General features: G+C 42.6%; 1 protein-coding gene across 4 annotated transcripts in view; it reads right to left on the bottom strand.

Moving 5' to 3' along the window:
• Window positions 1–22,645, bottom strand: part of LOC144687758 (cytosolic arginine sensor for mTORC1 subunit 2-like) — a 128,260-nt gene that overhangs the window by 27,907 nt on the left and 77,708 nt on the right. For all 4 annotated transcript variants that reach the window (XM_078554240.1, XM_078554242.1, XM_078554238.1 and 1 more), the window contains 2 exons: window positions 13,853–14,046; window positions 4,135–4,267 (listed from right to left, as the gene is read on the bottom strand). In XM_078554240.1, coding sequence (XP_078410366.1) covers window positions 4,135–4,267; window positions 13,853–14,046 — 327 coding nt within the window. The remainder of the gene's footprint in view (window positions 1–4,134; window positions 4,268–13,852; window positions 14,047–22,645) is intronic.

Below are 22,645 nucleotides of genomic sequence, written 5' to 3'. Positions count from 1 at the left end.
ATTTGAAACACAGGTTATTTTCTCTCCTAACAGGCTTCAGTTTCCAGTGGATTTCAATGACCATTTAATTCAAATTGCATTGCAGATGTCCCTGTGGGAGCAAACTAAGTTTAGAATAAAGCCCAATTGTATGAAACAAAAGTCTTTTGTGTTTGCCTAGCTTGCCCACCCTTCAATACAAACAGTCCAGAAATTAAATAAAGCAGTCACTGATACCAATGCCTGAGATGGAACAGCCTACAAAAAAAGCATTCTTCACTATGTACACACAGTATTTTTGCCATCGATTCTACATTTAAAATAAATTCAGCTCGACAAGTGCTTTCAAGTGCAAAGATTCAGTGCAGGATTATCTGTCCAAACTTTTGATCTGATCTGATCTAAATACAAAGCAAAAGGCCAGGTTAAGAAAAAAGTAAATTTTTAGAACAGAAAAATGTAAAGGTGGGTGAGCTTTTGAGTCAACCCTCCTTTTGTCCATCACGGAACAGAGTAAAGGGCCGAAAGTTCCTAGCTTGGCTGGTGGTGAGAAAGGCCCTCCCCGTCAGATCCTTCCAACACGCCAGGAGTCTCACCCCCTCTGCACGTTGTCCTCGAGGTGGCTGTGGTGGGGACGAGACCGTTGTTCACCTCCTTGTGGATTGTGCCCTTGCAAAGAAGGTCTGGAGAGAGATGCAGTGGTTTCTGTCGAGGTTTATACCGAGCAGTTCTGTGACACAGGACTCTGTGCTCTATGGGCTGTTCCCAGGGACACACACCGAAACAAACATCAACTGCAGCTGGAGGATCATCAACTCGGTGAAAGACGCTCTTTCGTCTGCCCGAAACTTGTTGGTCTTCCAGCGCAAAGAGTTGTCCCCGACCGAGTGTTGCAGACTGGCACATTCCGAGGTCCAGGACTATGTGCTGAGGGACGCACTAAAGCTTGGGGCAGCCGCCGCAAAGGCGCAATGGGGAAAGGTCGCTGTCTAAGACCTTTCTGCCACAGTGCACCGAGGGGCTGGGAACTGTTGAGAGCCCCTCGGGCTGTACAGCACATAATGAATGTATGCAGTGAATACTAATTGTATTATAAATGTACTGAAGCACCTAAGAGTGCAACATGATGTACGTTGATAACTCCAATACCATTGTCTGATTGTCTACATTGACCATATTGAAATGATTGTAATATTCATTGCTTGTATTGATGCACCTTGTGATCCATGTGTAAAAGTTGAATCTGATTGTACTTATGTGATGGTGATTTTGAATTGGTTTGGAATGTTCTGCCGGATATTTTATGAATAAAGTATATTTTTCAAAAAAAAAGTTACACAAGTCTGGTTACAATCAGATTTTTATCATCCAGACACTGTTGCTAAGGAATTCGAAGAGCATTTCTGCACGCATTTCAGAACACAGCCTAAAATGGTTTTAGCTTTAATGTCCTAGTCTAAGCAAATCATTACTGTCACAAAGCACACAAAACAAACAAGTTTCACAAATATAACAGGGCCAGCAACTCTGCAGCCCCACAGGGAGAGTTGGGCCTGCTGAGGCAAGTCAGGGACCCCGAGGGTACCTCAACATGGAGGTGCCCTCACAGGCGCTCATAAAGATCAAAGTGGTGATGGACAAAGCCAGGAGGCCCCTCAAAGCTGGAGGGAAACCCCTCTGGAGGTGTAATTTGGGCCAGGGGTGTGGCTCTTCCTGCCCACAGCCCCATCATCGGGCCTTGGAGCCTCTGGCTTCAATGGACTCCTGGACTGCTGCACGGCAGCTACCTCCATTGAGCTGGCAGCTTTCACACGTAGCAGGGGACAATTCTACCCACCAGCAAAATGCCAACGAGGCTGCAAAAATCACCCCTAACTCGGGCCTTAATCATCTTAATTGGCTGCCCATTTCTGTGGTGAGGGCAGCCGATTTCAGTTCCCTACTCACCCATCGGAAATTCTCCTGATTGCATCAGGGAACCATCCAGACACGGCTCCCCACAATTTTCCCAGCCTCTCCGCTGTGCTGCTCCCCAACCTCCAATCCTACCTCCATGGGGCCAAGAAAATCCAGCCCATTGAAATTGGAACAGAGACAGGACATTCAGACCAAATGGTCAATGCTGACATTCATCTTCTAAATGCACCTCCTCCCACCCCTTTTTATTTAACCCTATAAGCATATCTTTTATTCCTTTCTCCCTCGTAAGTTTAGCTAGCTTCCCTTTAAATGCAACTATACTAATTGCCTTAACCACTCTTTGTAATAATGAGTTCCACATGCTTACCGCTCTGTGGGTGAAGGTGTTTCTCCTGAAGTTCCTACTGCATTCATTAGTAACTAGTTTATATTTATGACCTCTGGTTTTGCAGCCCTCTCCACAATAGAAAGATTCCCTTCTACATCTGCGTTATCACATCTTTACATTATTATAAAGTCCTCTATCACATAAACCTGCAGTTTTCTCTTTTCTAAACAAAAGAGGCACAGCCTATCCTCTTGGTCTTAATATCATTCTTGTGAAGCTTTTTTGCACCTTTGGCAATATCTCAATATTCTAAAAAGAACATCGAAGCATGAGCTGAGCACAGTACTCCAAGTGTGGTCCATGTTCAGTACTAGTTGAACACATCAATTCAGCTTTTTAACTCTAGCCCCATTACTTGATTTGTTTTTTAAAAAAATAATGGCCACATAACCAGTGTTGTTAATTTTAGCAATTTGTGTATCTATACCCCAAGGTTCCTTTGCTCCTCCACCCCATTTAGACTCCTATTATCCAAGCAGTATGTGGCCCCTTAATCTTCCCATAAAAATGAATCACTTCAAACTTATCCTATATTGAAATTAATTTGCCAACTGCAGGCCCAATGTACAAATTTATTAAGGTATACGAACATAAGAAATAGGAGTAGGCCATTTGGTCCTCGAGCCTGGTCCTCTACTCAGCAACGCCACTTAACACCACTTTCCTGCCTGCCCCCCAAAACCTTCAACTCTCTTGTAAATCAACAATTTGCCTAACTCAGCTTTGAGTATATTCAATCACCCAGCCTCCACTGCTCTCTGGGGTGGAGAATTCCAAAGATTAATGACCTTCAGAGGGAGGAAATTCCTCCTCACGTCTATCTAATATGGCAGACTCCTTATTTTTAAACTGTGTCCCCTAGTTCGAAAGGGGAAGCATCCTCAGCATTTACCCAGTCAAGCCCCCTCAGAATCTTACATGTTTCAATAAGATCATACCGCATTCTTTAAAACTCCAATGATTGTAGGCCCAACCTGCTCAATCTTTCCTCATAAGACAAAACCCTCAGCCTAGGAATCAACCTAATGAACTGCCTCCAATGCAAGTGCATCCCTCCTAAAATAAGGAAACCAAAACGGTACACAGTACTCTAGGCATGGTCTCACCAATGTCCTGTACAGTTGTAGTAAGACTTCTCTTCTCCATCCACCTTGCAATAAAGGCCAACATTCCATTTGCCTTCTAGATTACTTGCTGTACCTGCATGCTTTTTTTTGTATGTTTCATACACAAGGACACCCAGATCCCTGTGTACCACAGCATTCTGCAGTCTCTCCCATTTAAATAACATTCTGCACTCCTATTCTTCCTGCCAAAGTTGACAACCTCACATTTTCCCACATTATACTTCATTTGTCAAATTTTTGCACACTTAATCTATCTTAATCCTTTTGCAGAATCTTCATATCCTCCTCACAACTTTTTCTCCTACAATATCTATCTTTATATCAGCAAATGTAGCTACAATTCACTTGGTCCCTTCATTCAAGTCATTAATATAGATTGTAAATAGTTGAAGCCCCAGCACTAAACCCTGTGGTACCCCTTTGTTATGGTTTGCCAAGCTGAAAATGACATTATCCCAACTCTGTTTGTTCGCCACACTCATGTATTATCCACAACACTACGACCTCTTACCTTGTGTAATAGCCTTTTTATGTGGCACCATCGAATACTATTTGGAAATCAAATACACTATATCTACTGGGTCCATGTCTTCCTGTCACATTCTTTGGTTTTAACTACACCTCTTGTTTTGGTGTCACTCTCAAATTTTGAGGCACCTGTTCTAGTTATGTGAAAAGTATGACAATTGTGAACACTCTAATCTGGCAATGTTACTTTACCAGTTTTGGGTTTTATAAAGCCATTTGTGACATTGTTACTATCCACTGGAACCGATTCCCCATTCTCCTCCTTGTAGATACTGAATTCTTCAGACAGGGTGTGAATAACTGCTGGTAAATCACTCTCCCGAACCTAGGCACACAAATTAAAGAGCACATTAAATGCACAAAAGAGGATGATAGTGCAGACTCATAACATAAGTGTTAGGGGTTCTAGGTGAAACATATTTGCACAGTCGAATCCCAGGTCTTCGTAAGTATCAACCCATAGCATAAAGCCACAGTGTTTCACAGCAAGTCAGTTTTACTCATGCACACCCCAAAGATAATTAGTTGGTGCAGGTGTTAGAGGTCAATATACATGACCTCCAACATGTATAGACTGGGTTTTTGCTTTGTATCTGTTCTACGCTTTTAACTATAAACAGACTCAAAAATGCTTGATGCCAACATGGGATATAAAAAATGAAAAAGTGACAAATTCCCAAAATAAACACCATTGAGCAAAAATAAATTAATACTATCAGAAAAACAAGCGAGAGATTGTTTCTCTCAACATTGCAATACGTTGCGTAGTGGAGTATATCATCTGTGTCCTATAGAATTAGATCAAAGCAAGATTCTCCAGCCCATTTACCACTCTGGGCCCGATCACTTACTTGAGTTCTGTTCAATTTCTTTGTTGGGTTGGTCTTTTTACAAAGAAGGAAAATGAATATTCTGCATGTGCATATGTAGAAGTACCCAGTATAAAATCTATGGTAAAAGTCACAAGTGCAACCAATACTCAGGTTTTATAGTACTGATATTAGTTTGTCCATTGTTTAATTAGTGCTGCAGCAAGTATTTATGTTACTCTTTAAAAACACAAAGGACCTAGTTAAAAAGAAAACTACTTTAGGTTATGACAAAACGCTAGGAGCACTTGATTAAGTATGCAGTATCTCTCATAACAGTCTTCATATCCAGTGCATTTAGATAAGTTTGCAACTAATATAGAACTCAATTCATGCATGAATAATTCATTATTTATCAAAATCCATACCCAGAAGATCTGATGTAAATGTATGCCCAAGATCTCGTCAACCCTGAAACAGTCAGATTAATGTCAAATTGGCTGACTAGATGACTGAATTGCATTATCAGAAACTTTATAGCAATTTCTAAAGGGGCATCATACAAAATCATAAAATGGGTACAGATGAGGGAAGCTACTAAACCCATCTTAATTCATCCATCCAGATAAAGGCCTAACATTCACCCGTCACAACATCAAACTGATTTCTGAATGAGTCTTTGCCTACATTATTCTACCAGGGAGCCCCTTCCAAGTTCTGATTATTCTTTGTAAGGAGTAGTTCTTCCTGGCATTCTTCTTAATGTTTCTTCTCATCAGTTTTCATCCATATTCATTGTTCCAGCATCCTGGAATACCCTAAAGTAGGATTCCAGATTAACCTAATCCATGTCATTTAAATGTCCTATTGAAGTGTAAAACTCTCTCAAGTAGCTTCCTTTCAAGGCTAAAAAAAGAGCTTTCATTTCTCCTGCCTTTCTTCATAACTGCTAGAAATCACCCTTCTGTTTCCCTTGGCGACCAGAACTGAACAGTACTTGAGGCTGAGAGCTACGTGGCTAGCACGCTTAGAGAGGTGGTCACACCACAGTTTAGGAGCCTGGAGGCAGAAAGGGAATGGGTGACCGCCAGGCAGTCCAAGAAAATTAGGCAGGTAGTGCAGGAGTTCCCTGGGGTCCTGCTCACCAATCAGTTTTCCATTTTGAATACAGGTGAGGTCACTGGTTCCTCTGAGGGGTGCAGTCAGAGCCAAGTTTGTGGCACCACAGTCAGCTCTACTGCACAGGAAGGGAGAAAGAAGAAAGGAAGAGCAGTAGTAATAGGGGATTCATTAGTTAGAGCAACAGACAGGTGTTTCTGTGGCCGTAGACGTGACTCCAGGATGGTATGCTGCCTCTCTGGTGCCAGGGTAAAGGATGTCATGGAGCAGCTGCAGGACATTCTTCTAGGGGAGGGTGATCAACTAGAGGTCGTGGTCCACATTGGTACCAATGACTTGGTATGAAAGGGGATGAGGTCCTGAAAGCAGACTTCAGGGAGCTAGGAAGGAGATTGAAAAGCAAGACCTCTAAAGCTGTATCGCAGGATTACTCCCAATCCCACATGCAAGCAAGTACAGAAATAGGAGGATTGAGCGAATAAACAAGTGGCTGGAAAGCTGGTGTAGGAGGGAGGGCATCAGATTTCTGAGGCATTGGGACCAGTTCTGGGGAAGGTGGGACCTATATAAGCTGGACAGTCTACACCGGAGCAGGACTGGGATGAATATCCTTACAGGGAGATTTCCTAGTGCTGTTGGAGGGGCTTTAAACTAGATTGGCAGGGGGATTGGAATCCGAGGGCAATTCAGAGCAGGAACGGGAGATGGAGAATTAATGTGCAACTCTGAAAGACAGAAGCAGTACAGGTTAAAAAGTGTACAGCACATGAATTTGGCAGTGTTAAAAAGGTATATGTGCAAATACAAGGAGCAAAGTAAATAAAGCTGATGAGCTGAGGGCACAGATAGACATATGGCAGCATGATATCATCGTTATAATGGAAACTTGGCTTAAAGAGGGGCAAAAATGGCAGCTCAACATCCCTAGGTTGAGAGTTTCCAGGCAGGATAGAGAGAGGGATAAAAAATGTGAGGGGTGTAGCATTATTGGCTAAAGAATCAATTACAGCTGTGAGGAGGGATGATAAACTAAATGAAGCATCAAATGAGGTCATATGGGTTGAGCTCAGTAATAAAAAAAGGGGCAGCTACACTGCTAGGAGTGCACTATAGATCCCCAAATAGTCAAAGGGAGTTAGAAGAGCAAATATGTAGACAGATTTCTGAGTGCAAAAACAATAGGGCAGTAATCGTTGGGGACTTCAACTACCCTAATATCAGTTGGGATGTGAACAGTATGAAGGGCACAGAGGGCCCAAAATTCTTGAACTCCATTCAAGAGAACTTTTTTTTTAGCCAGCATGTAACAAGCCCAACAAGAGGGAGTGCAATTCTAGATTTAGTCTTAGTAAATGAAACTGGGCAAGTGGATGAAGTAGCAGTGGGGGACAATTTTGGAGATAGTGACCATAATATAGTTAGATTTAGCATCATTATGGAAAAGAACAAAGATAGAACAGGAGTCAAAGTTCTAAATTGGGGGAAGACAAATTTTACAAAGCTGAGAGGTGAGCTGGCGAGAGTGGACTGGATATAGCTATTAGAAGGAAAAACTGACAAATCAGTGGGAGGCATTCAAAGGTAAGAATCTACAGGCACAGTATAGATATGTCCCTACAAAGAAGGGTCATACTGCCAAATCTAGAGTCCCCTGGTTATCCAACTTCATTGCTTAAGGCCAAAGTAAAGCAGAATAAGGTTATGACAGTCACAAAAGGCTTAGTACTGTAGGAAGCCTAGAGGAGTATAGAAAGTGCAGGGGCAAAGTAAAAAGGCAAATTAGGAAAGCAAAGAGAGGACACGAAGAAAGATCGGCAGGTAAAATCAAAGAAAATCCTAAGATATTTTACCAGTAAGAGCAAGAGAATAATTAAGGAATAGATAGGGCCTATTGGAGATGTACATGGTAACTTGTGGGTTGATGCAAATGATGTGGGCAGGGTTCTCGATGAGTACTTTGTCTCTGTCTTTCACTAAGGAGAGGAATGATGCAGACATTCTAGTTAAAGAGGAGGAATGTGAAATATTAGATACCATAAGCATAGCGAGAGAAGAAATACTGGAGGGGCTGGCATCCTTGAAGGTGGATGAATCACCAGGGCCAGATGGATAGTATCCCAGGCTGTTGAATGAAGCCAGGAAGGAAATAGTGGATGCTTTGAGGATCATTTTCCAATCTTCACTAGATACAGACGAGGTCCTAGAGGATTGGAGGTCTGCAAACGTTGGACCATTATTTTAAAAAGGTGCGAGCGATAGGCCAGAAAATGATAGGTCGGTCAGTTTGACTTCAGTGGTGGGCAAATTATTGAAAACAATTCTGAGACACAGGATAAACTGTCACTTAAGAAAGGCACAGGTTGATCAGCGATAGTCAGCATGTTTTATTAGGAGAAGATTGTGTCTTACTAACTTAATAGAATTCTTTGAGGAAGTATCAAGGAGAATTGATGAGGGTGGTGCAGTGGATATTGTCTACATGGATTTCAGTGAGGCATTTGACAAGGTCCCACATGGGAGACTAGTCAGGAAAGAGAGATCTCATGGGATACAGGGGAAGGTGGCAGGTTGGATCCAAAACTGGCACAGTGACAGGAAACAAAGGGTAATGCTCAATGGATGTTTTTGCAAATGGTAAACGGTTTCCAGTGGTGTTTCACAGGGCTCAGTATTAGAGTCCTTGCTGTTTGTTGTATATATTAATGATTGATACTTAAATGTGGGAGGCATGATTGGGAAATTTGCAGATGACAAAAATTGTCCGTCTAGTTGATAGTGAAGAGGATACCTGCTGACTCCAGAATTATATCAATGGTTTGGTTGACTGGGCAGAGAAGTGGCAAATGGAATTCAATCTGGAAAAGTGCGAGGTAATGCATTTGGGGAGGGCAAACAAAGTAAGGGAATACTCAATAAGCAGGAAATTATTGAGAGGGGTTGAGTAGGTGAGACACCTTGGAGTACATGTCCACAGGTCCTTGGAAGGTGGCAAGACTGGTGGACAAGGTGGTCAAGAAAGCATATTGAATGCTTTCCTTTATTGGGCAAGGTATTGAATACAAAAGTAGGGATGTAACAGTGGAACTGTATAAAATGCTGGTTAGGCCACAGCTGGAATTTTGTGTACAGTTCTGGTCACCACATTACAGGAAGGACATAATTGCGCTGGAGAAAGTGCAGATGGTATTTGCAAGAATGTTTCCAGGGCTTGAAAATTGCGGCTGTGAGGAGAGATTGGATAGGCTAGGGTTGTTTTCCTTAGAACAGAGGAGGCTAGGGGGTGACCTCATTGAAGTGTACAAAATTAATGAGGGGCCTAGATAGGGTAGACAGGAAAGACTTGTTTTCCTTTGCTGAGGGGTCAATTACCGGGGGCACAGATTTTAAGGTGATTGGTAGAAGGGTTAGAGGGGACATGAGGAAAAACTTTTCCACCCAGCGGATTGTGGGCACCTGGAATTCGCTGCTTAAGTTGGTGGTTGAGGCTGAAACGCTCAACTCATTTAAAAATCTGTATCTGAAGTGCTGTAACCTGCAAGGCTACGAACCAGGTACTGGAAAGTGGGGTTAAAATGAGTGGCTAGTTTCTTTTTTCTTTTTTGGCTGGTGCAACACGATGGGCTGAATGGCCTCTTTCTGCACCATAGCTTTTCTATGGTTCTATGGAGACGCTGTTTAATGAGAGATTATTGGGCAAACCTCTAAGTTCAGGAGGAACAAAAGCAGCAAGTTAAATAACACTGTTGTCTCATGTCCTATCACCATGATGCTGTAAACCAGAAACACGCAATGCTATTTTATATCATTGCACTTTGTAAATAAATGGAAGTTTCCCAAACACACATTTGTGAGAGAATACAATGATATTCAGTACTACATTTTTTTTAATTTCTTTACGGGAAGTGGGCATCACTAGCTAGGCCAACAATTATCACCCATCCATAATTGCCCTTGAGAAGGTGATGGCAAGGTGCCTTTTTGAACTGCTGCAGTCCATATATTGTAGGTACATACACAATGCTGTTAGGGAGGGAGTTCCAGGATTTTGACCCAGCGACAGTAAAAGAGCAGCAATATATTTTCAAGTCAGGATGGTGAGTGGCTTGGAGGGAAAGTTGCAGTTGGTGGTGTTCCCATGCATCTGCTGCCCTTGTCCTTCTAGGTGGTAGAAGTCGCAGGCTGGAAGGTGCTGTCGAAGGAGCCTTGGTGAGTTGCTGCAGTGCATCTTGTAGATGGTACACATTGCTGCCACTGTGCATCGGTGGTGAATGGAGTGAATATTTAAATTGGTGGATGGGGTGCCAATCAAGCAGGCTACTTTGTCCTGGAAGGTGTCGAGCTTGAGTGTTGTTGGAGCTGCACTCATCCAGGCAAGTGGACAGTATTCTATCATACTCCTGACTTATGCCTTATAGATGGTGATAAGCTTTGAGGAATCAGGTGGTGAGTTACTTGTCACAGAATTCCCAGCCTCTGGCCTGTTCTTGTAACCACAGTATTTATATAGTTCAGCTTCTGGTCAATGGTAACTCCAAGATGTTGATAGTGAGGGATTCTGCAATGGTAATACCATTGAATGTCAAGGTTAGATTTGCTTTTGTTGGAGATGGTCATTGCCTGACACTCATGTGGCACAAATCTTACTTGCCACTTATCAGGTTGAAATGTTGTCCGGGTCTCGCTGCATTTGGGCACGGACGATTTCAGTATCTGGAGAGGCCCAAATGATGCTGAACATTGTGCAATCATCAGCGAACATTCTCATTTCTGACCTTATGATGGAGGGAAGGTCATTGATGAAATAGCTGAAAATGGTTGGGCCTAGGACACTATCCTGAGGAACACCTGCAGTGATGCCCTGGGACTGAGATGACTGGCCCCCAACAACCACAACCAACTTTCTTTCTGCTGGGTATGACTCCAAACAGTGGAGAGTTTTCCCCTTGATTCCCATTGACTCCAGTTTTGCTAGGGTTCCTTGATGCCACTCTTGGTCAAATGCTGCCTTGATGTCAAGGGCAGTCACTCTGAGCCCACCTCTGGAGTTCAGCTCTTTTGTCCATTTTGGACCAAGGTTGTAATGAGGTCAGGAGTGAGTATCCCTGGCAGAACCCAAACTGACTATTAGTGAGCAGATTATTTCTGTGTAACAATTGCTTGATAGCACCGTCAACGACACTTTCCATCACTTTGCTGATGATCGAGTGTAGGCAGAGAGGGCGCTACTTACCGGTGGGACTTGTCGTGCTTTTTGTGGACAGGACATACCTGGGCAATTTTCCACATTGCCAGGTAGATGCCAGTATTGTGGCTGTACTGGAACAGCTTTGCTAGAGACACAGATAGTTCTGGAGCACAAGACTTCAGTACTGTTGCTGGAATGTTGTCAGGGCTTATAGCATTTGCAGTATCCAGTGCCTTCAACCATTTCTTGATAATGTGGAGTGAATTGAACTGGCTGAAGACTGGCATCTGTGATACTGGGGACCACAGGTGGAGGCAGAGATGGATCATCCATTCGGCACTTCAGGCTGAAGATAGTTGCAAATGCTTCAGCCTTCTCTTTTCGCATCATTGAGGATGGGAATATTTATGGAGCCTCCTCCTTCTGTTAGCTGTTTAATTATCCGCCACCATTCCTAACTGGGTGTGGCAGGACTGCAGAGCTCGGATCTGATCTTTTGGTTGTGGGATCTCTTAACTCTGTCTATCGCATGATGTTTCCACTGTTTGGCATGCAAGCAAATAGTCCTGTGATATAGCTTCACCAGGGTGACAGCTCATTTTTAGGTATGCCTGGTGCTGCTCCTGGCATGTCTTCTGCACCCTTCATTGAACCAGGGTTGATCCCCAGCTTGATAGTAATGCCAGGCCATGAGGTTACAGATTGTGGTTGAGTACAATTCTGTTGTGATGGCCCACAGCGCTTCATGGATGCCTAATTTTGCATTTCTAGAACTGTTCAAAATCTATCCCATTTAGCACAGTGGTAGTGCCACACAACACGATGGTGGGTATTCTCAATGTAAAGATGGGACTTTGTCTCCACAAAGACTTCGTGATGGTCACTTCTACCAATACTGACATGGACAGAAGCATCTACGACAGATTAGTGAGAATGAGGTCGAGTAGAGAGGTTGTTGGTTCCCTCGCCACCTGCTGCAAACCCAGTCTTGCAGCTATGTACATTAGGACTCGGCCAGCTAGGTCAGTAGTGGTGCTACTGAGCCATTCTTGGTGACACTGAAGTCCCCCACCCAGAGTACAGTCTATGCCCTTTTCACCCTCAGTGTGTTTTCCAATTGGTGTTCAACATGGACTCAGATGGGGGTGGCGGGGGGTAGGAGGAGGGAGAGTGATGTGGTAGATGGTAAGTAGCAGGAGGTCACCTTGCCCCCTTTGACTTGATGCCTTGAGACTTCATGGGTTGCCAGGGCAACTCCCTCTCGATTGTATACCATTGTGCCGCATCCTCTGGTGGGTCTGTCCTGCCAGTAGGACAGGACATACCCAGGGATGGAGATGGTGGTTTCTCAGACATTGCCTGTAAGAGTGTGACCATGTCAGGCTGCTGCTTGACCAATCTGTGGGACAGCCCTCCCAATTTTGGCACTAGCCCCCAAATGTGAGTAAGAAGAACGTTGCAGGACCTGGGTTTGCTTTGTCATTTCCGGTGCCTAGGTCAATGCCAGGCTGTTCGTCCAGTTTCATTCCTTTTTGTAGTCTTTGAAGCAGCTTGATACAACTGCGAGGCGTGCCAGCCCATTTCAGAAGGCATTTAAGAGTCAACCACATTGCTGGAGATTTGGAGTCGCATGAAGGCCAGGCCAGGTGAGGACAGGTTTCCTTCCCTAAAAGGACATTAGTGAACCAGATGGGTTTTTACAGCAATCGGCACAGATGCATGGTCACTATTACTGAGACTAGCTTCTTAGCTCCAGATTTTATTCATTAGTAAAAAGCTGCCATGGTGAGATTTGAGCCCATGTGCCCAGAGTATTAGCCTGGGCTTTCTGGATTTCTAGTCCAGTAACATTATCACTGTCAAAAAGATATAATAATTCTCTTAATGTTATTGGAATTTATTGTAAAATAGAGTAATAGTGGGATGTGTCTATGTGCCTGCGTGAGAAATTTAATTGAATTAGAGGCAGCTAGTCTGGGCGCTTTGATCTAAGAAGTGAGGGTAGGTTTGAAATGTTAATTAGATAAACATGGAGAAGTTTAGAAACATGGGTGTCAAGAAGACATTTGCAATTTGAAAACAATCTAGTCTGGTTTATTTCAAAGGAGGGGTAAAATGTGTCACCTAGCCAGGTGAAGTTTAGAAACAGTGTATATTTTTCCCAAAGATTACCGGTAAAACTTAGTGCTATGAGACAGTTTTGTCAGGGAGATAAAGTCCAAAGACATAGTGAAACAATGGGTATTTGCATTCAAAGAGGAAGATATGTATAAAGGAGGAGCAAAGGCTGTGTGTAAGGTAAGGCACTTTTAAGATCTTACAAGTGTGAGAAGCCTTCACCAACTATGCCTCAAGCTGCTGTCTGCAGGGACTGAAGTGAAGAGAACTCACTTGGAAGTCGACTTGTTCAGGGTATCATGTTTCTTTGCCGGGTCTTTTAAAATCTATGTGCCTTAATGAAGGTGTAACTGGGAGTTAGATTGAGAAGGGGATTTAGAAGTTATAATGGTAGTAATTTGTAGATCTATGTATATATTTAAAATCATTTCTCTTATTAATAAATGTTTAATCTAGTTTTATAAAAACCCATAAGGCTTGGTGATCTTAACTACTGAATTCAAGGCACACATCTCGAAATTTATACACATTGAAAATTGGTTGTGACAGTTATTTCAAGTTTCCCTCAGATTTGAGCAGCTCGACATTCACCATCTGCTGTATCATAACACACTATGCCACCACACCCCTCTACAGAATACAAAAAAAACAACAGCTAAGAGATAGAGAGTATGCTCACCAGTATGAAGTCAGTCTGGTAGGTCGACAACATGAATACAGAAACATTATGTTGGGCTAGGGGAGCAATCACGGACTTCGCTATCTTTGTTACTCCAATTGTTTGAGAACTGGTCGATGAATGACCATTGGACACGACATTCAGTGCCAGCCATGTTGCTTCTGCCACTTGTAGATAGCCTGTTTGAGGTAACTCTGAAACCAAGAGAGGGAAAAGAATAGAGATATATTTAGGCTTCTAACACAGACCAGTTCAGACAAGTTCAACCTTACTCAGTCAGAACATAATATGGAAGAAGAAATGGTCATTCAATCATAAAGACTTTTCTGTCCACAGATCACATACAAGTACCAACCTAAGGTAGGTGAAGAAACACAGGTAAAATTTGCAAGATAAGTCCTGATGAAAGGTCAGCAAGCCATTGTCATTTTAAATCTCTTCCATTGAAATGTTGAGGACTAGTCAATCAGCACCTGGGAAGGTTATTTGCATTTTAAGTAACTTTCCAGAGATATGTTCAGACCTTCACATCTCTGTCTATACAGAAGCCACAAAAGAAGTCACCTAACTTTCTGGAGTCCATTTTGTGAAGGTACAGTGCCCATATTCCATGTTGCTTTTTAGAAGTGTGCATCGCCCAATAAGCTTTACAAATATGCCATGACTGTAACAATAAGTAATGAAAACTCAAAAATATGACATTATGTCAAATGTTAATCAACTAGACACAGCAAAGTACACAAATGGATAATAGACTGCAAGTCTGAAAGTTATCCAAATACTGGATATTTAATATAGAGGCACACAGAAAGTGGGTTTAAATCTATGACTTTGAACCTCTATCTCTGTAATCTTCCTCAGTCATACGAAATTGTACCTCACAAACTGTTTCTCTGATCTTATGGCCTCGCATCTTCTTGCTCTCTCTCCTCCATCACGCATTTAGCTACCTAGATCCCGTGCTCAGGAATTCCTTCCATAAACCACTGACATCCTCATTTAAGACCCTTTTTAAAACATGCAAATTTAACCCGCCCTACCCCACTCTTTTTTCCTTTAATGGAGCATCCACTTTTTTCAGGTCTCTGAAGTGCCCTGGAATATTCTACATTAAATATATATAGACATAGCATATAGACATAGTTCTCTAGAGGTTAAAATATGAGATGAACACTCGAGGCTGCGAGTTCAAATCCCACTCTGCCAAATTGTGAAACTGAATTCAAATTAAAACATTTGTTGACAATATATAAATAATACTGTCACTCACATCTCAAGAACAATTATTTGAATTGGGCAAAATGGTATTTGAGAGACAGCGGAGGAATAAAGAAAACAAAAACAATCAAGAAATGCAATAAAAAAGTGGATTCAAAAAGATAGATGCCAAAAATTGTGGGTGGGGCGGGACGGGACGAAGTAAAAAAACCACAAGATTAAATAGTAAGCCAAAAGAAACCATAACTAGAGGAATTGTCTAGATCACTGGGTGGATAGCTGGAGGGGCTGCAAGGCAGACACATCCCATGACATCATGATCTAATAGTCAACGCATGGAAGGTTAGTGTGTTATATTACAGCCTTGGTTCTAACACAGACAAAAGAGCTGAACTACCGAGGTGAGGTGACAGTGATTGCCCTTGACATCAAGGCAGCATTTGACCGAGTGTGGCATCAAGGAGTCCTAGCAAAACTGGAGTCAACGGGAATCAGGGGGAAAACTCTCCGCTGGTTGGAGTCATACTTAGCTCAAAGGAAGGTGGTTGTGGTTGTTGGCGGTCAATCATCTCAGCTCCAGGACATCACTGCAGGAGTTCCTCAGGATAGTGTCCTAGGCCCAGCCATCTTCAGTTGCTTCATCAATGACCTTCCTTCCATCATAAGGTCAGAAGTGGGGATGTTCATTGATGATTGCACAATGTTCAGCACCATTCGTGACTCCTCAGAAACTGAAGCAGCCCATGTCCAAATGCAGCAAGGCCTGGACAATATCCAGGCGTAGGCTGACAAGTGGCAAGTAACATGAATGCCACACAAGTGTCAGGCAATGACCATCTCCAACAAGAGAGAATCCAACCATCGCCCCTTGATGTTCAATGGCATTACCATCACTGAACCGCCCATTATCAACATCCTGGGGGTTACTATTGACCAGAAACTGAACTGGACTGGCCATGCCATATAAATACTGTGGCTACAAGAGCAGGTCAGAGGCTAGGAATCATGCAATGAGTAACTCAACTCCTAACTCCCCAAAGCCTGTCTACCAAATACATGGCACAAGTCAGGAGTATGATGGAATACTCCCCAACTGCCTGGGTGAGAGCAGCTCCCACAACACAAGAAGCTTGACACCGTCCAAGACAAAGCAGCCTGCTTGATTGGCACCACATCCACAAACATTCACTCCCTGCACCATCGACGCACAGTAGCAGAAGAGTGTACCATCTACAAGATGCATTGCAGGAATTTACCAAGGCTCTTTCGACAGGACCTTCCAAATCCATGACCACTACCACCTAGAAGGACAAGGGCAGTAAATAAATGGGAACACCGCCACCTGGAAGTTCCCCTCCAAGTCACTCACCATCCTGACTTGGAAAAATATCGTCATTCCTTTACTGTCACTAGGTCAAAATCCTGGCACTCCCTTCCTAACAGCACTGTGGATGTGCCTACACCACATGGACTGCAGCGGTTCAAGAAGGCAGCTCACCACCACCTTCTCAAGGGCAACTAGGGATGGGCAACAAATGTTGGCCCAGCCAGCAAGGTCCACATCCCGTGAATGAATTTAAAAAAATTAAATGCAAACATTAAAAGTGGCTTACAAACACAACCTGCAGCAACTTCTACAAAGCCAGTTTTAATAAATTACCTCTTAATACTCAAAGTCATTGACATATGGTATATATTGCCATCTAGTGTTGCACAGAATGACTAAGTCAGTATTAAAAATTAGATCAAATCCTTCATTTTAGTTTGTCATACAAAGCAATAGCTTTCCATTCCAATGGTCTCATTCCTATAAATTACTAAAAGTCCCAAAAATCTCAGATCTGAAATACTGTTTTCTTCTCATGAGTGAAAATAGTTATGCTGCAATTAACCAGCTCACACTCAATAAGACTTACCATGGACTAAACTTTTATTTCTCCTAACACAATGTCAATGCATGTTCTTGGCCTCACCCAATAATTCTGAAACAAAGGTCATGCTTAGCCTTTTAAAGTGCGGAGTCTATATAGTGGGTTTATCTGAAACTACAGTTAGTCTGCATGCAGCAATCTAAAGCAGAGTGTAGAATAAATAATGCAGAACACCAAATTCCACATTTTAGAGTAGATCACTGGGTTACGTGGTTCCTGCCAATACAATTGGATATTTCAGCTACTGTGCCAGAAAGTGCTGATGTTACGTTCATCCATTCACTTACCAATAGTAACAATATTTCATTTCCAAAGTCTCACTACAATCAATTGTCAATAGTGTTGCAGTGGAGTCTGAAGTTGGTGTAATACTTTGCCCATCCCTTTGAAGCATATTTTCACAACCAGGACAAACATTATGGATGAGAATGAGTGCCTCTTCAAAAAAAAATAGAACAACGTGAAAGCTTGAACCTACTGACTACGAGTAGTAGATTACTTCAAGGCCAAGTCATTAAATTATTTCATGGTCCAGTATAATACCAGCAATACAGGCTGCAATTTGTTTTGTTCCCCCATATGGCAGCACTTAGAAGAACATTCCATCCTGAATCTGTCCAATATGCAGCTCATTAATATCTATGAATTCACTTCCAAATGTTCTCAAAACAAAAAAAAAAGGGCATCAGGGAGCTTGCAATTTAGAATGAAATGGCCCTCTGCAATACCCCTCCGCCCACAAGAAAAAGGTTTCTCTGCCAATTCCCTTCCCTCGACCAAATGGACCGAACAGGAGCCTGTTGCAAAATGTTTGCCTTGTCAATGTGACAGTGCCAGCCACATGGAGGGATGTCCCTGCCAAATCCATGCTTCAATCAAATGTGGCAGCCTGACATCAGGTATTTGCTGTATTAGAAATTTAAATCTCAAGCACGTTTAACTCCTCCAGCAGAGAAAACATCAATAGCATGACCTAATTTCAGTCCATTATCAAAGGCAATCCTCACTATTCTAAACACGAGATGGGTTTTCATTTGTGGCTTCTGGTCCTACTGTTGGGAGAAAATGTTTGTCGGGAACCCATAATCGCTGGTGCCAGGACCCAGAGGGAGATTTGAGGAGATGGCAAATGAAGTGTAATTAATGATGACAGGGTGGGCTTCCGAGGCTGGAGGGTCAATAGAAGACCCTTCAACACAGATCAGCAGCTCTGCTGTCAGAGGTGGGTGAATAGAGGGCACCTCAAAGGGTGGTGCCCTACAAACTTTTAAAATCAAAGAGGCCACAGTTGCAGGTCAATATCATTGAGGGGAAATCTCTCCACCAGACAGCCAATGGCTGCAACTGTGGCCCAACAGCTATGGCGTGTACAAGGGCGTTGGGAGGGCGGGGAGGCGCAGGACTGGATTTCCTAGTTGGATGGAGCATTAGCCCCCTAGTTTGCCACTGGAAGGGTACCTCCATCCCTCGCCATGTTATGACCTCAGCAGGGGGCCTACACGTCGACTAGAAAATACCATTCAGCATGTGCCCTTTAATGAGCCCTTTAACTGGCCCAATTAGCTACGCTACCACTTGTGAGTTGGTGGCCATCAACCACCCACCTCCCCCATCCCCAAATTCTGCCTTCGTGAAAATTGACGGGAAGCAAGACAATGGTGGGAAACCAGCACGCTGACTGACAACAGGAAATTACAGGCCTGTCCACCTCTGCAGCCAAATGAAAATTCAGCCCCATGTGCGACTATGGGAGGGGGTGGGGGGGGAAGTATAGCTAACGTATCAGGACAGGTTAAACGGCCTGGAGTGAGCATGATGAAATAGTTATCATAGGGAATCCATTAGCTGAATTTGGCTAGACATCCACAGAACTGCCTGTCCTTTTCCTGATAGTGCAGATAGGAGACACACCCTTGACTACACTAAACCAGTTAGAAATGGAAGATAAAGACTAAGAAAACAGAAATAGAAGCTGGTATAACAATCTATAGTTAAACATGAGCCAGATTTTACTGTGAAAGGAACAGTGAGGCGCATTATTTTTTAATCTGCAAATCAAACAACACATGTACAGAAATCCAGATGATACAGTCCAGGATATGCTGTCCTTCCATAAGCTATCTCAAACCAAATATCCCTAAATATTTTGAACAAGATGTTGCTGTCTTAGATACAGAGTAAATTCACCTCAAAAAGTTACAGCAAAGTTAGGGTCTATCCATTCCAGGGTAGTATTGATTACTGCTAAACAACCTGGCACTGAAAATTATTTATTTATTTTTATATATATATATATATATATATATATATATACACACACACACACACACACACACACACACACACACACACAAGTGTGGAGTCGCATTTTTTCACTTTAATTATTGATGGAGATTTAAAAGCAAAATGCAAACTGTCTCATATCTCTCTCTCCATTCAATCTTTCTTTCCCTCCTCCTATTTTGCTTTTAGCACCTGATTTAACACTAAGTTCACTATTCTATCTGACACTTCCTTCAGATTCTGCGCTGCCCATTAACAATTCTTCAATTTAATGCGGTAAGGAAATATAGTCGCTTGCCCCATTCACACAGCTATGCTGTTTAGACATCTAGCTGACAGAAACTTGCCATACAAAAGTTGGGCAAATGCAAGTCTCTCCACATGCAGCAAATGCAGCCCAAAATAAACTGAATTTACAACGAACAAGAGAGAGGTCCAATTTAAGTTAGAGCAGGATTATAATAAACTAACACAATTGTGACATAGAAAGAATGGAAAATTACTGAGAAAATGAGCGAGCTCAGCTGAACAATGTAAGGAACATAAGCCTCGAAAGGACAGATAAGAATTGGGGCCCTTAGTTCCCATGGTTTTGTGCCAAAAGTAGTCATGTAACATCTGCCAAGTCGATATGAGAGACTGTTACAAAGAAACAATGAAGTGTGTTTCCAGAAGGTGTAATGAAATGCTGAGTTCACCTAACTCAGGTTTAGGCACAATCTCAACTTGTGATACTCCTAGCCATTGTCCCCCATCCCCAGATTAGTCTCCTGCAGCTAATGTATTGTATTGCTCACTTGTGTCACTCATGTGTGCTGATCACTAAAATCTGTCAAGGTGATCTGATTCCCAAGGCTTGAGCCTTTATTCAGAGTGCAGATCATATCAACAGCAGAAAGGAGATGGCAAGTTTTTCAGCATGGCTGTCACTTAAATACAAACATTACATCCACCATCAATGTACCCTCTACAAGATCTGCTGCAACTCATCAAGCCTCCTTCAACAGTGCCTTCCAAATCACCACCTCTGCCACCTAGAAGGACAAGGACAGCAGACAGATTGGAATACCACCATCTGCAAGTACCCCTCAAAGCTATACACTATCCAGGCTTGGAAATGTATCACCATTTCTTTACTATTGCAGGGTCAAAAACCTGGTGCTCCCTTCGTAACAGCACTGTAGATGAATCTACACCACACAGACTGCAGCGGTTCAAGGTGGATGCTCACCTTCTCAAGCACAATTAGGGGTCGACAATAAATGCTGCTATTGCCAGCGACACTCACATCCCAAGAATGAATTAAAAACATAAGTCTCTGCATATATAGTGTTTATAGGCATGCGGACAGTTGCAGTGTTCTTCAAGTTCAGCTTGCTTACTTACTAAAGTGAGGTTGGGCAAATTCTTTGTTAGATTTACAGACATGCATACCCGCAATCACACCAACTTTTTTAAAAAAAAAATTCAATAGATGAATGGTCTACTCCTGTTACTTTGTTTCTGATAGCTCAGTGGATAAGTACCTTTTATAATGTGGCACTGAACCAAATCAATGAAGGTCTCAGTTTAATACTGTCCTGTATTCCATTAAAATACATCCAAGAGATTAGCTACCAGAAGCCTCTTTTCTTGCCCCCTTCCCTATCAAGCAATTTGATTTGGTACAAGGTAGTATTATAGTACCCAAATAAACAGCAATAGAAAATTTAGGCCGTGATGTAGGTTACTTTACTGACAGAATGGCTGATTTTTGAAAAACTTTTCCAAAGGTTACAGAGGACAAGACACTTGGATTTCTTCAAAGCTAAATTGAAAACTATCTTGGAGAGTTACAATTGATAGGAAGATACGAACGATTGAAATAGGAGAAGTAGGCCATTCGGCCCCTTGAGCCTGCTCCGTCATTCAGTAAGATCATGGCTGATCTGTTTATGTTTTGAATTCCACATTCCCATCTATCCTTGATAACCTTTGATTCCCTTGCCGAACAGGAGTCCATCTACCTCCACCTTAAAAATATTCAATGACTCCACCTCCACCGCCTTCTGAGGCAGAGAGTTCCAAAGTCACACAACCCTCAGAAAAAATTTCTCCTCGTCTCTGTCCTAAAAGGGCAATTCCTAATTTTAAAACAATGGCCCCCCTAGTTCTGGATTCACCCACAAGAGGAAACATCCTTTCCACATCTACCTAGTCAAGTCTCTTCAGGATTATTCAGGATCTTATATACTTCAGTCAAATCGCCCCTCGCTCTTCTAAGCTCCAGTGGAAACAAGCCCAGTCGGCCCAACCTTTCCTCATAAGACAACTTGTTCATTCCAGGTATCAATCTAGTAAACCTCCTCTGAACCGTCTCCAAGCATTAAATAAGGAGACCAAAACTGCACACAGAATTTGAGGTGCGGTCTCACCAATGCCCTGTCCAACTGAAGCATAACATCCTTACTTTTATGTTCAATCCCCCTTGTAATAAAGGATAGCATTCCATTAGCCTTCTTAATTACTCCCTGTACCTGCATACTAACTTTTTGTGACTCATGTACTAGAGCACCTAGTTCCCTCTGCACCCCAGAATTCTGCAGAAGTTCTCCTTTTAAGCAATACTCTGCTTTTTTATTCTTCCTGCCAAAGGGAAAAACTTCACATTTTCCCCACATGATACTCCATCTGCCAGGTTTTTGCCCACTCACTCAGTCTATCCATGTCGGTCTGCAACCTCTTGTCCTCTTCACAACATACTTTCCTACATAACTTTGTGTCATCTGCAAATTTAGCTACCATGCCTTCACTCCCCTCATCCAAGGCATTGATATAAATTGTAAAAAAAGTTGAGGCCCCAGCACAGACCCCTGCTGGACTCCACTTGTTACATCCTGCCAATCAGAAAATGACCCACTTATGCTACTCTGTTTTCTGCCAGCCAATCTTCAATCCATGCTCATGTTACCCCCTACACCATAAGCTTTTATTTTCCACATATGCCTTCTGGAAACCCAAGTACAGTAAGTCTACAGGCTCCCCTTTATTCACAGCACATGTTACTCATCCAAGTAAATTGGTTAAACATAAATTTCCCTTTCACAAAACCATGCTAAGTTGTCCCAATTACCTTGATCATTCTGATCAATTTGTCCGCAGCCATGGATCACCCTATCCTCCTCAAGCATTTCTCCCTTGTTGTCCATCTGCACGAGACTGCCCTCACTTAGTTTCATTCTTAACTATACAGTCATAGTCAGCAAATCGCCTGCAATTGTTTCTCTTCCTGCTCCTGCACCATTACTTCTGGAGTCTCCAAAAGAATCTATCCTCGGCCCCCTCCCATTTCTAATCTACATGCTATCCCTCACCAACTCTC

Source organism: Cetorhinus maximus, chromosome 12 (genome assembly GCF_964194155.1).
Source record: "Cetorhinus maximus chromosome 12, sCetMax3.hap1.1, whole genome shotgun sequence".
NCBI lineage: Eukaryota > Metazoa > Chordata > Chondrichthyes > Lamniformes > Cetorhinidae > Cetorhinus > Cetorhinus maximus.
Note: the sequence above shows the minus strand (reverse complement) of the source record. Positions and strands in the feature narration are given on the sequence as shown.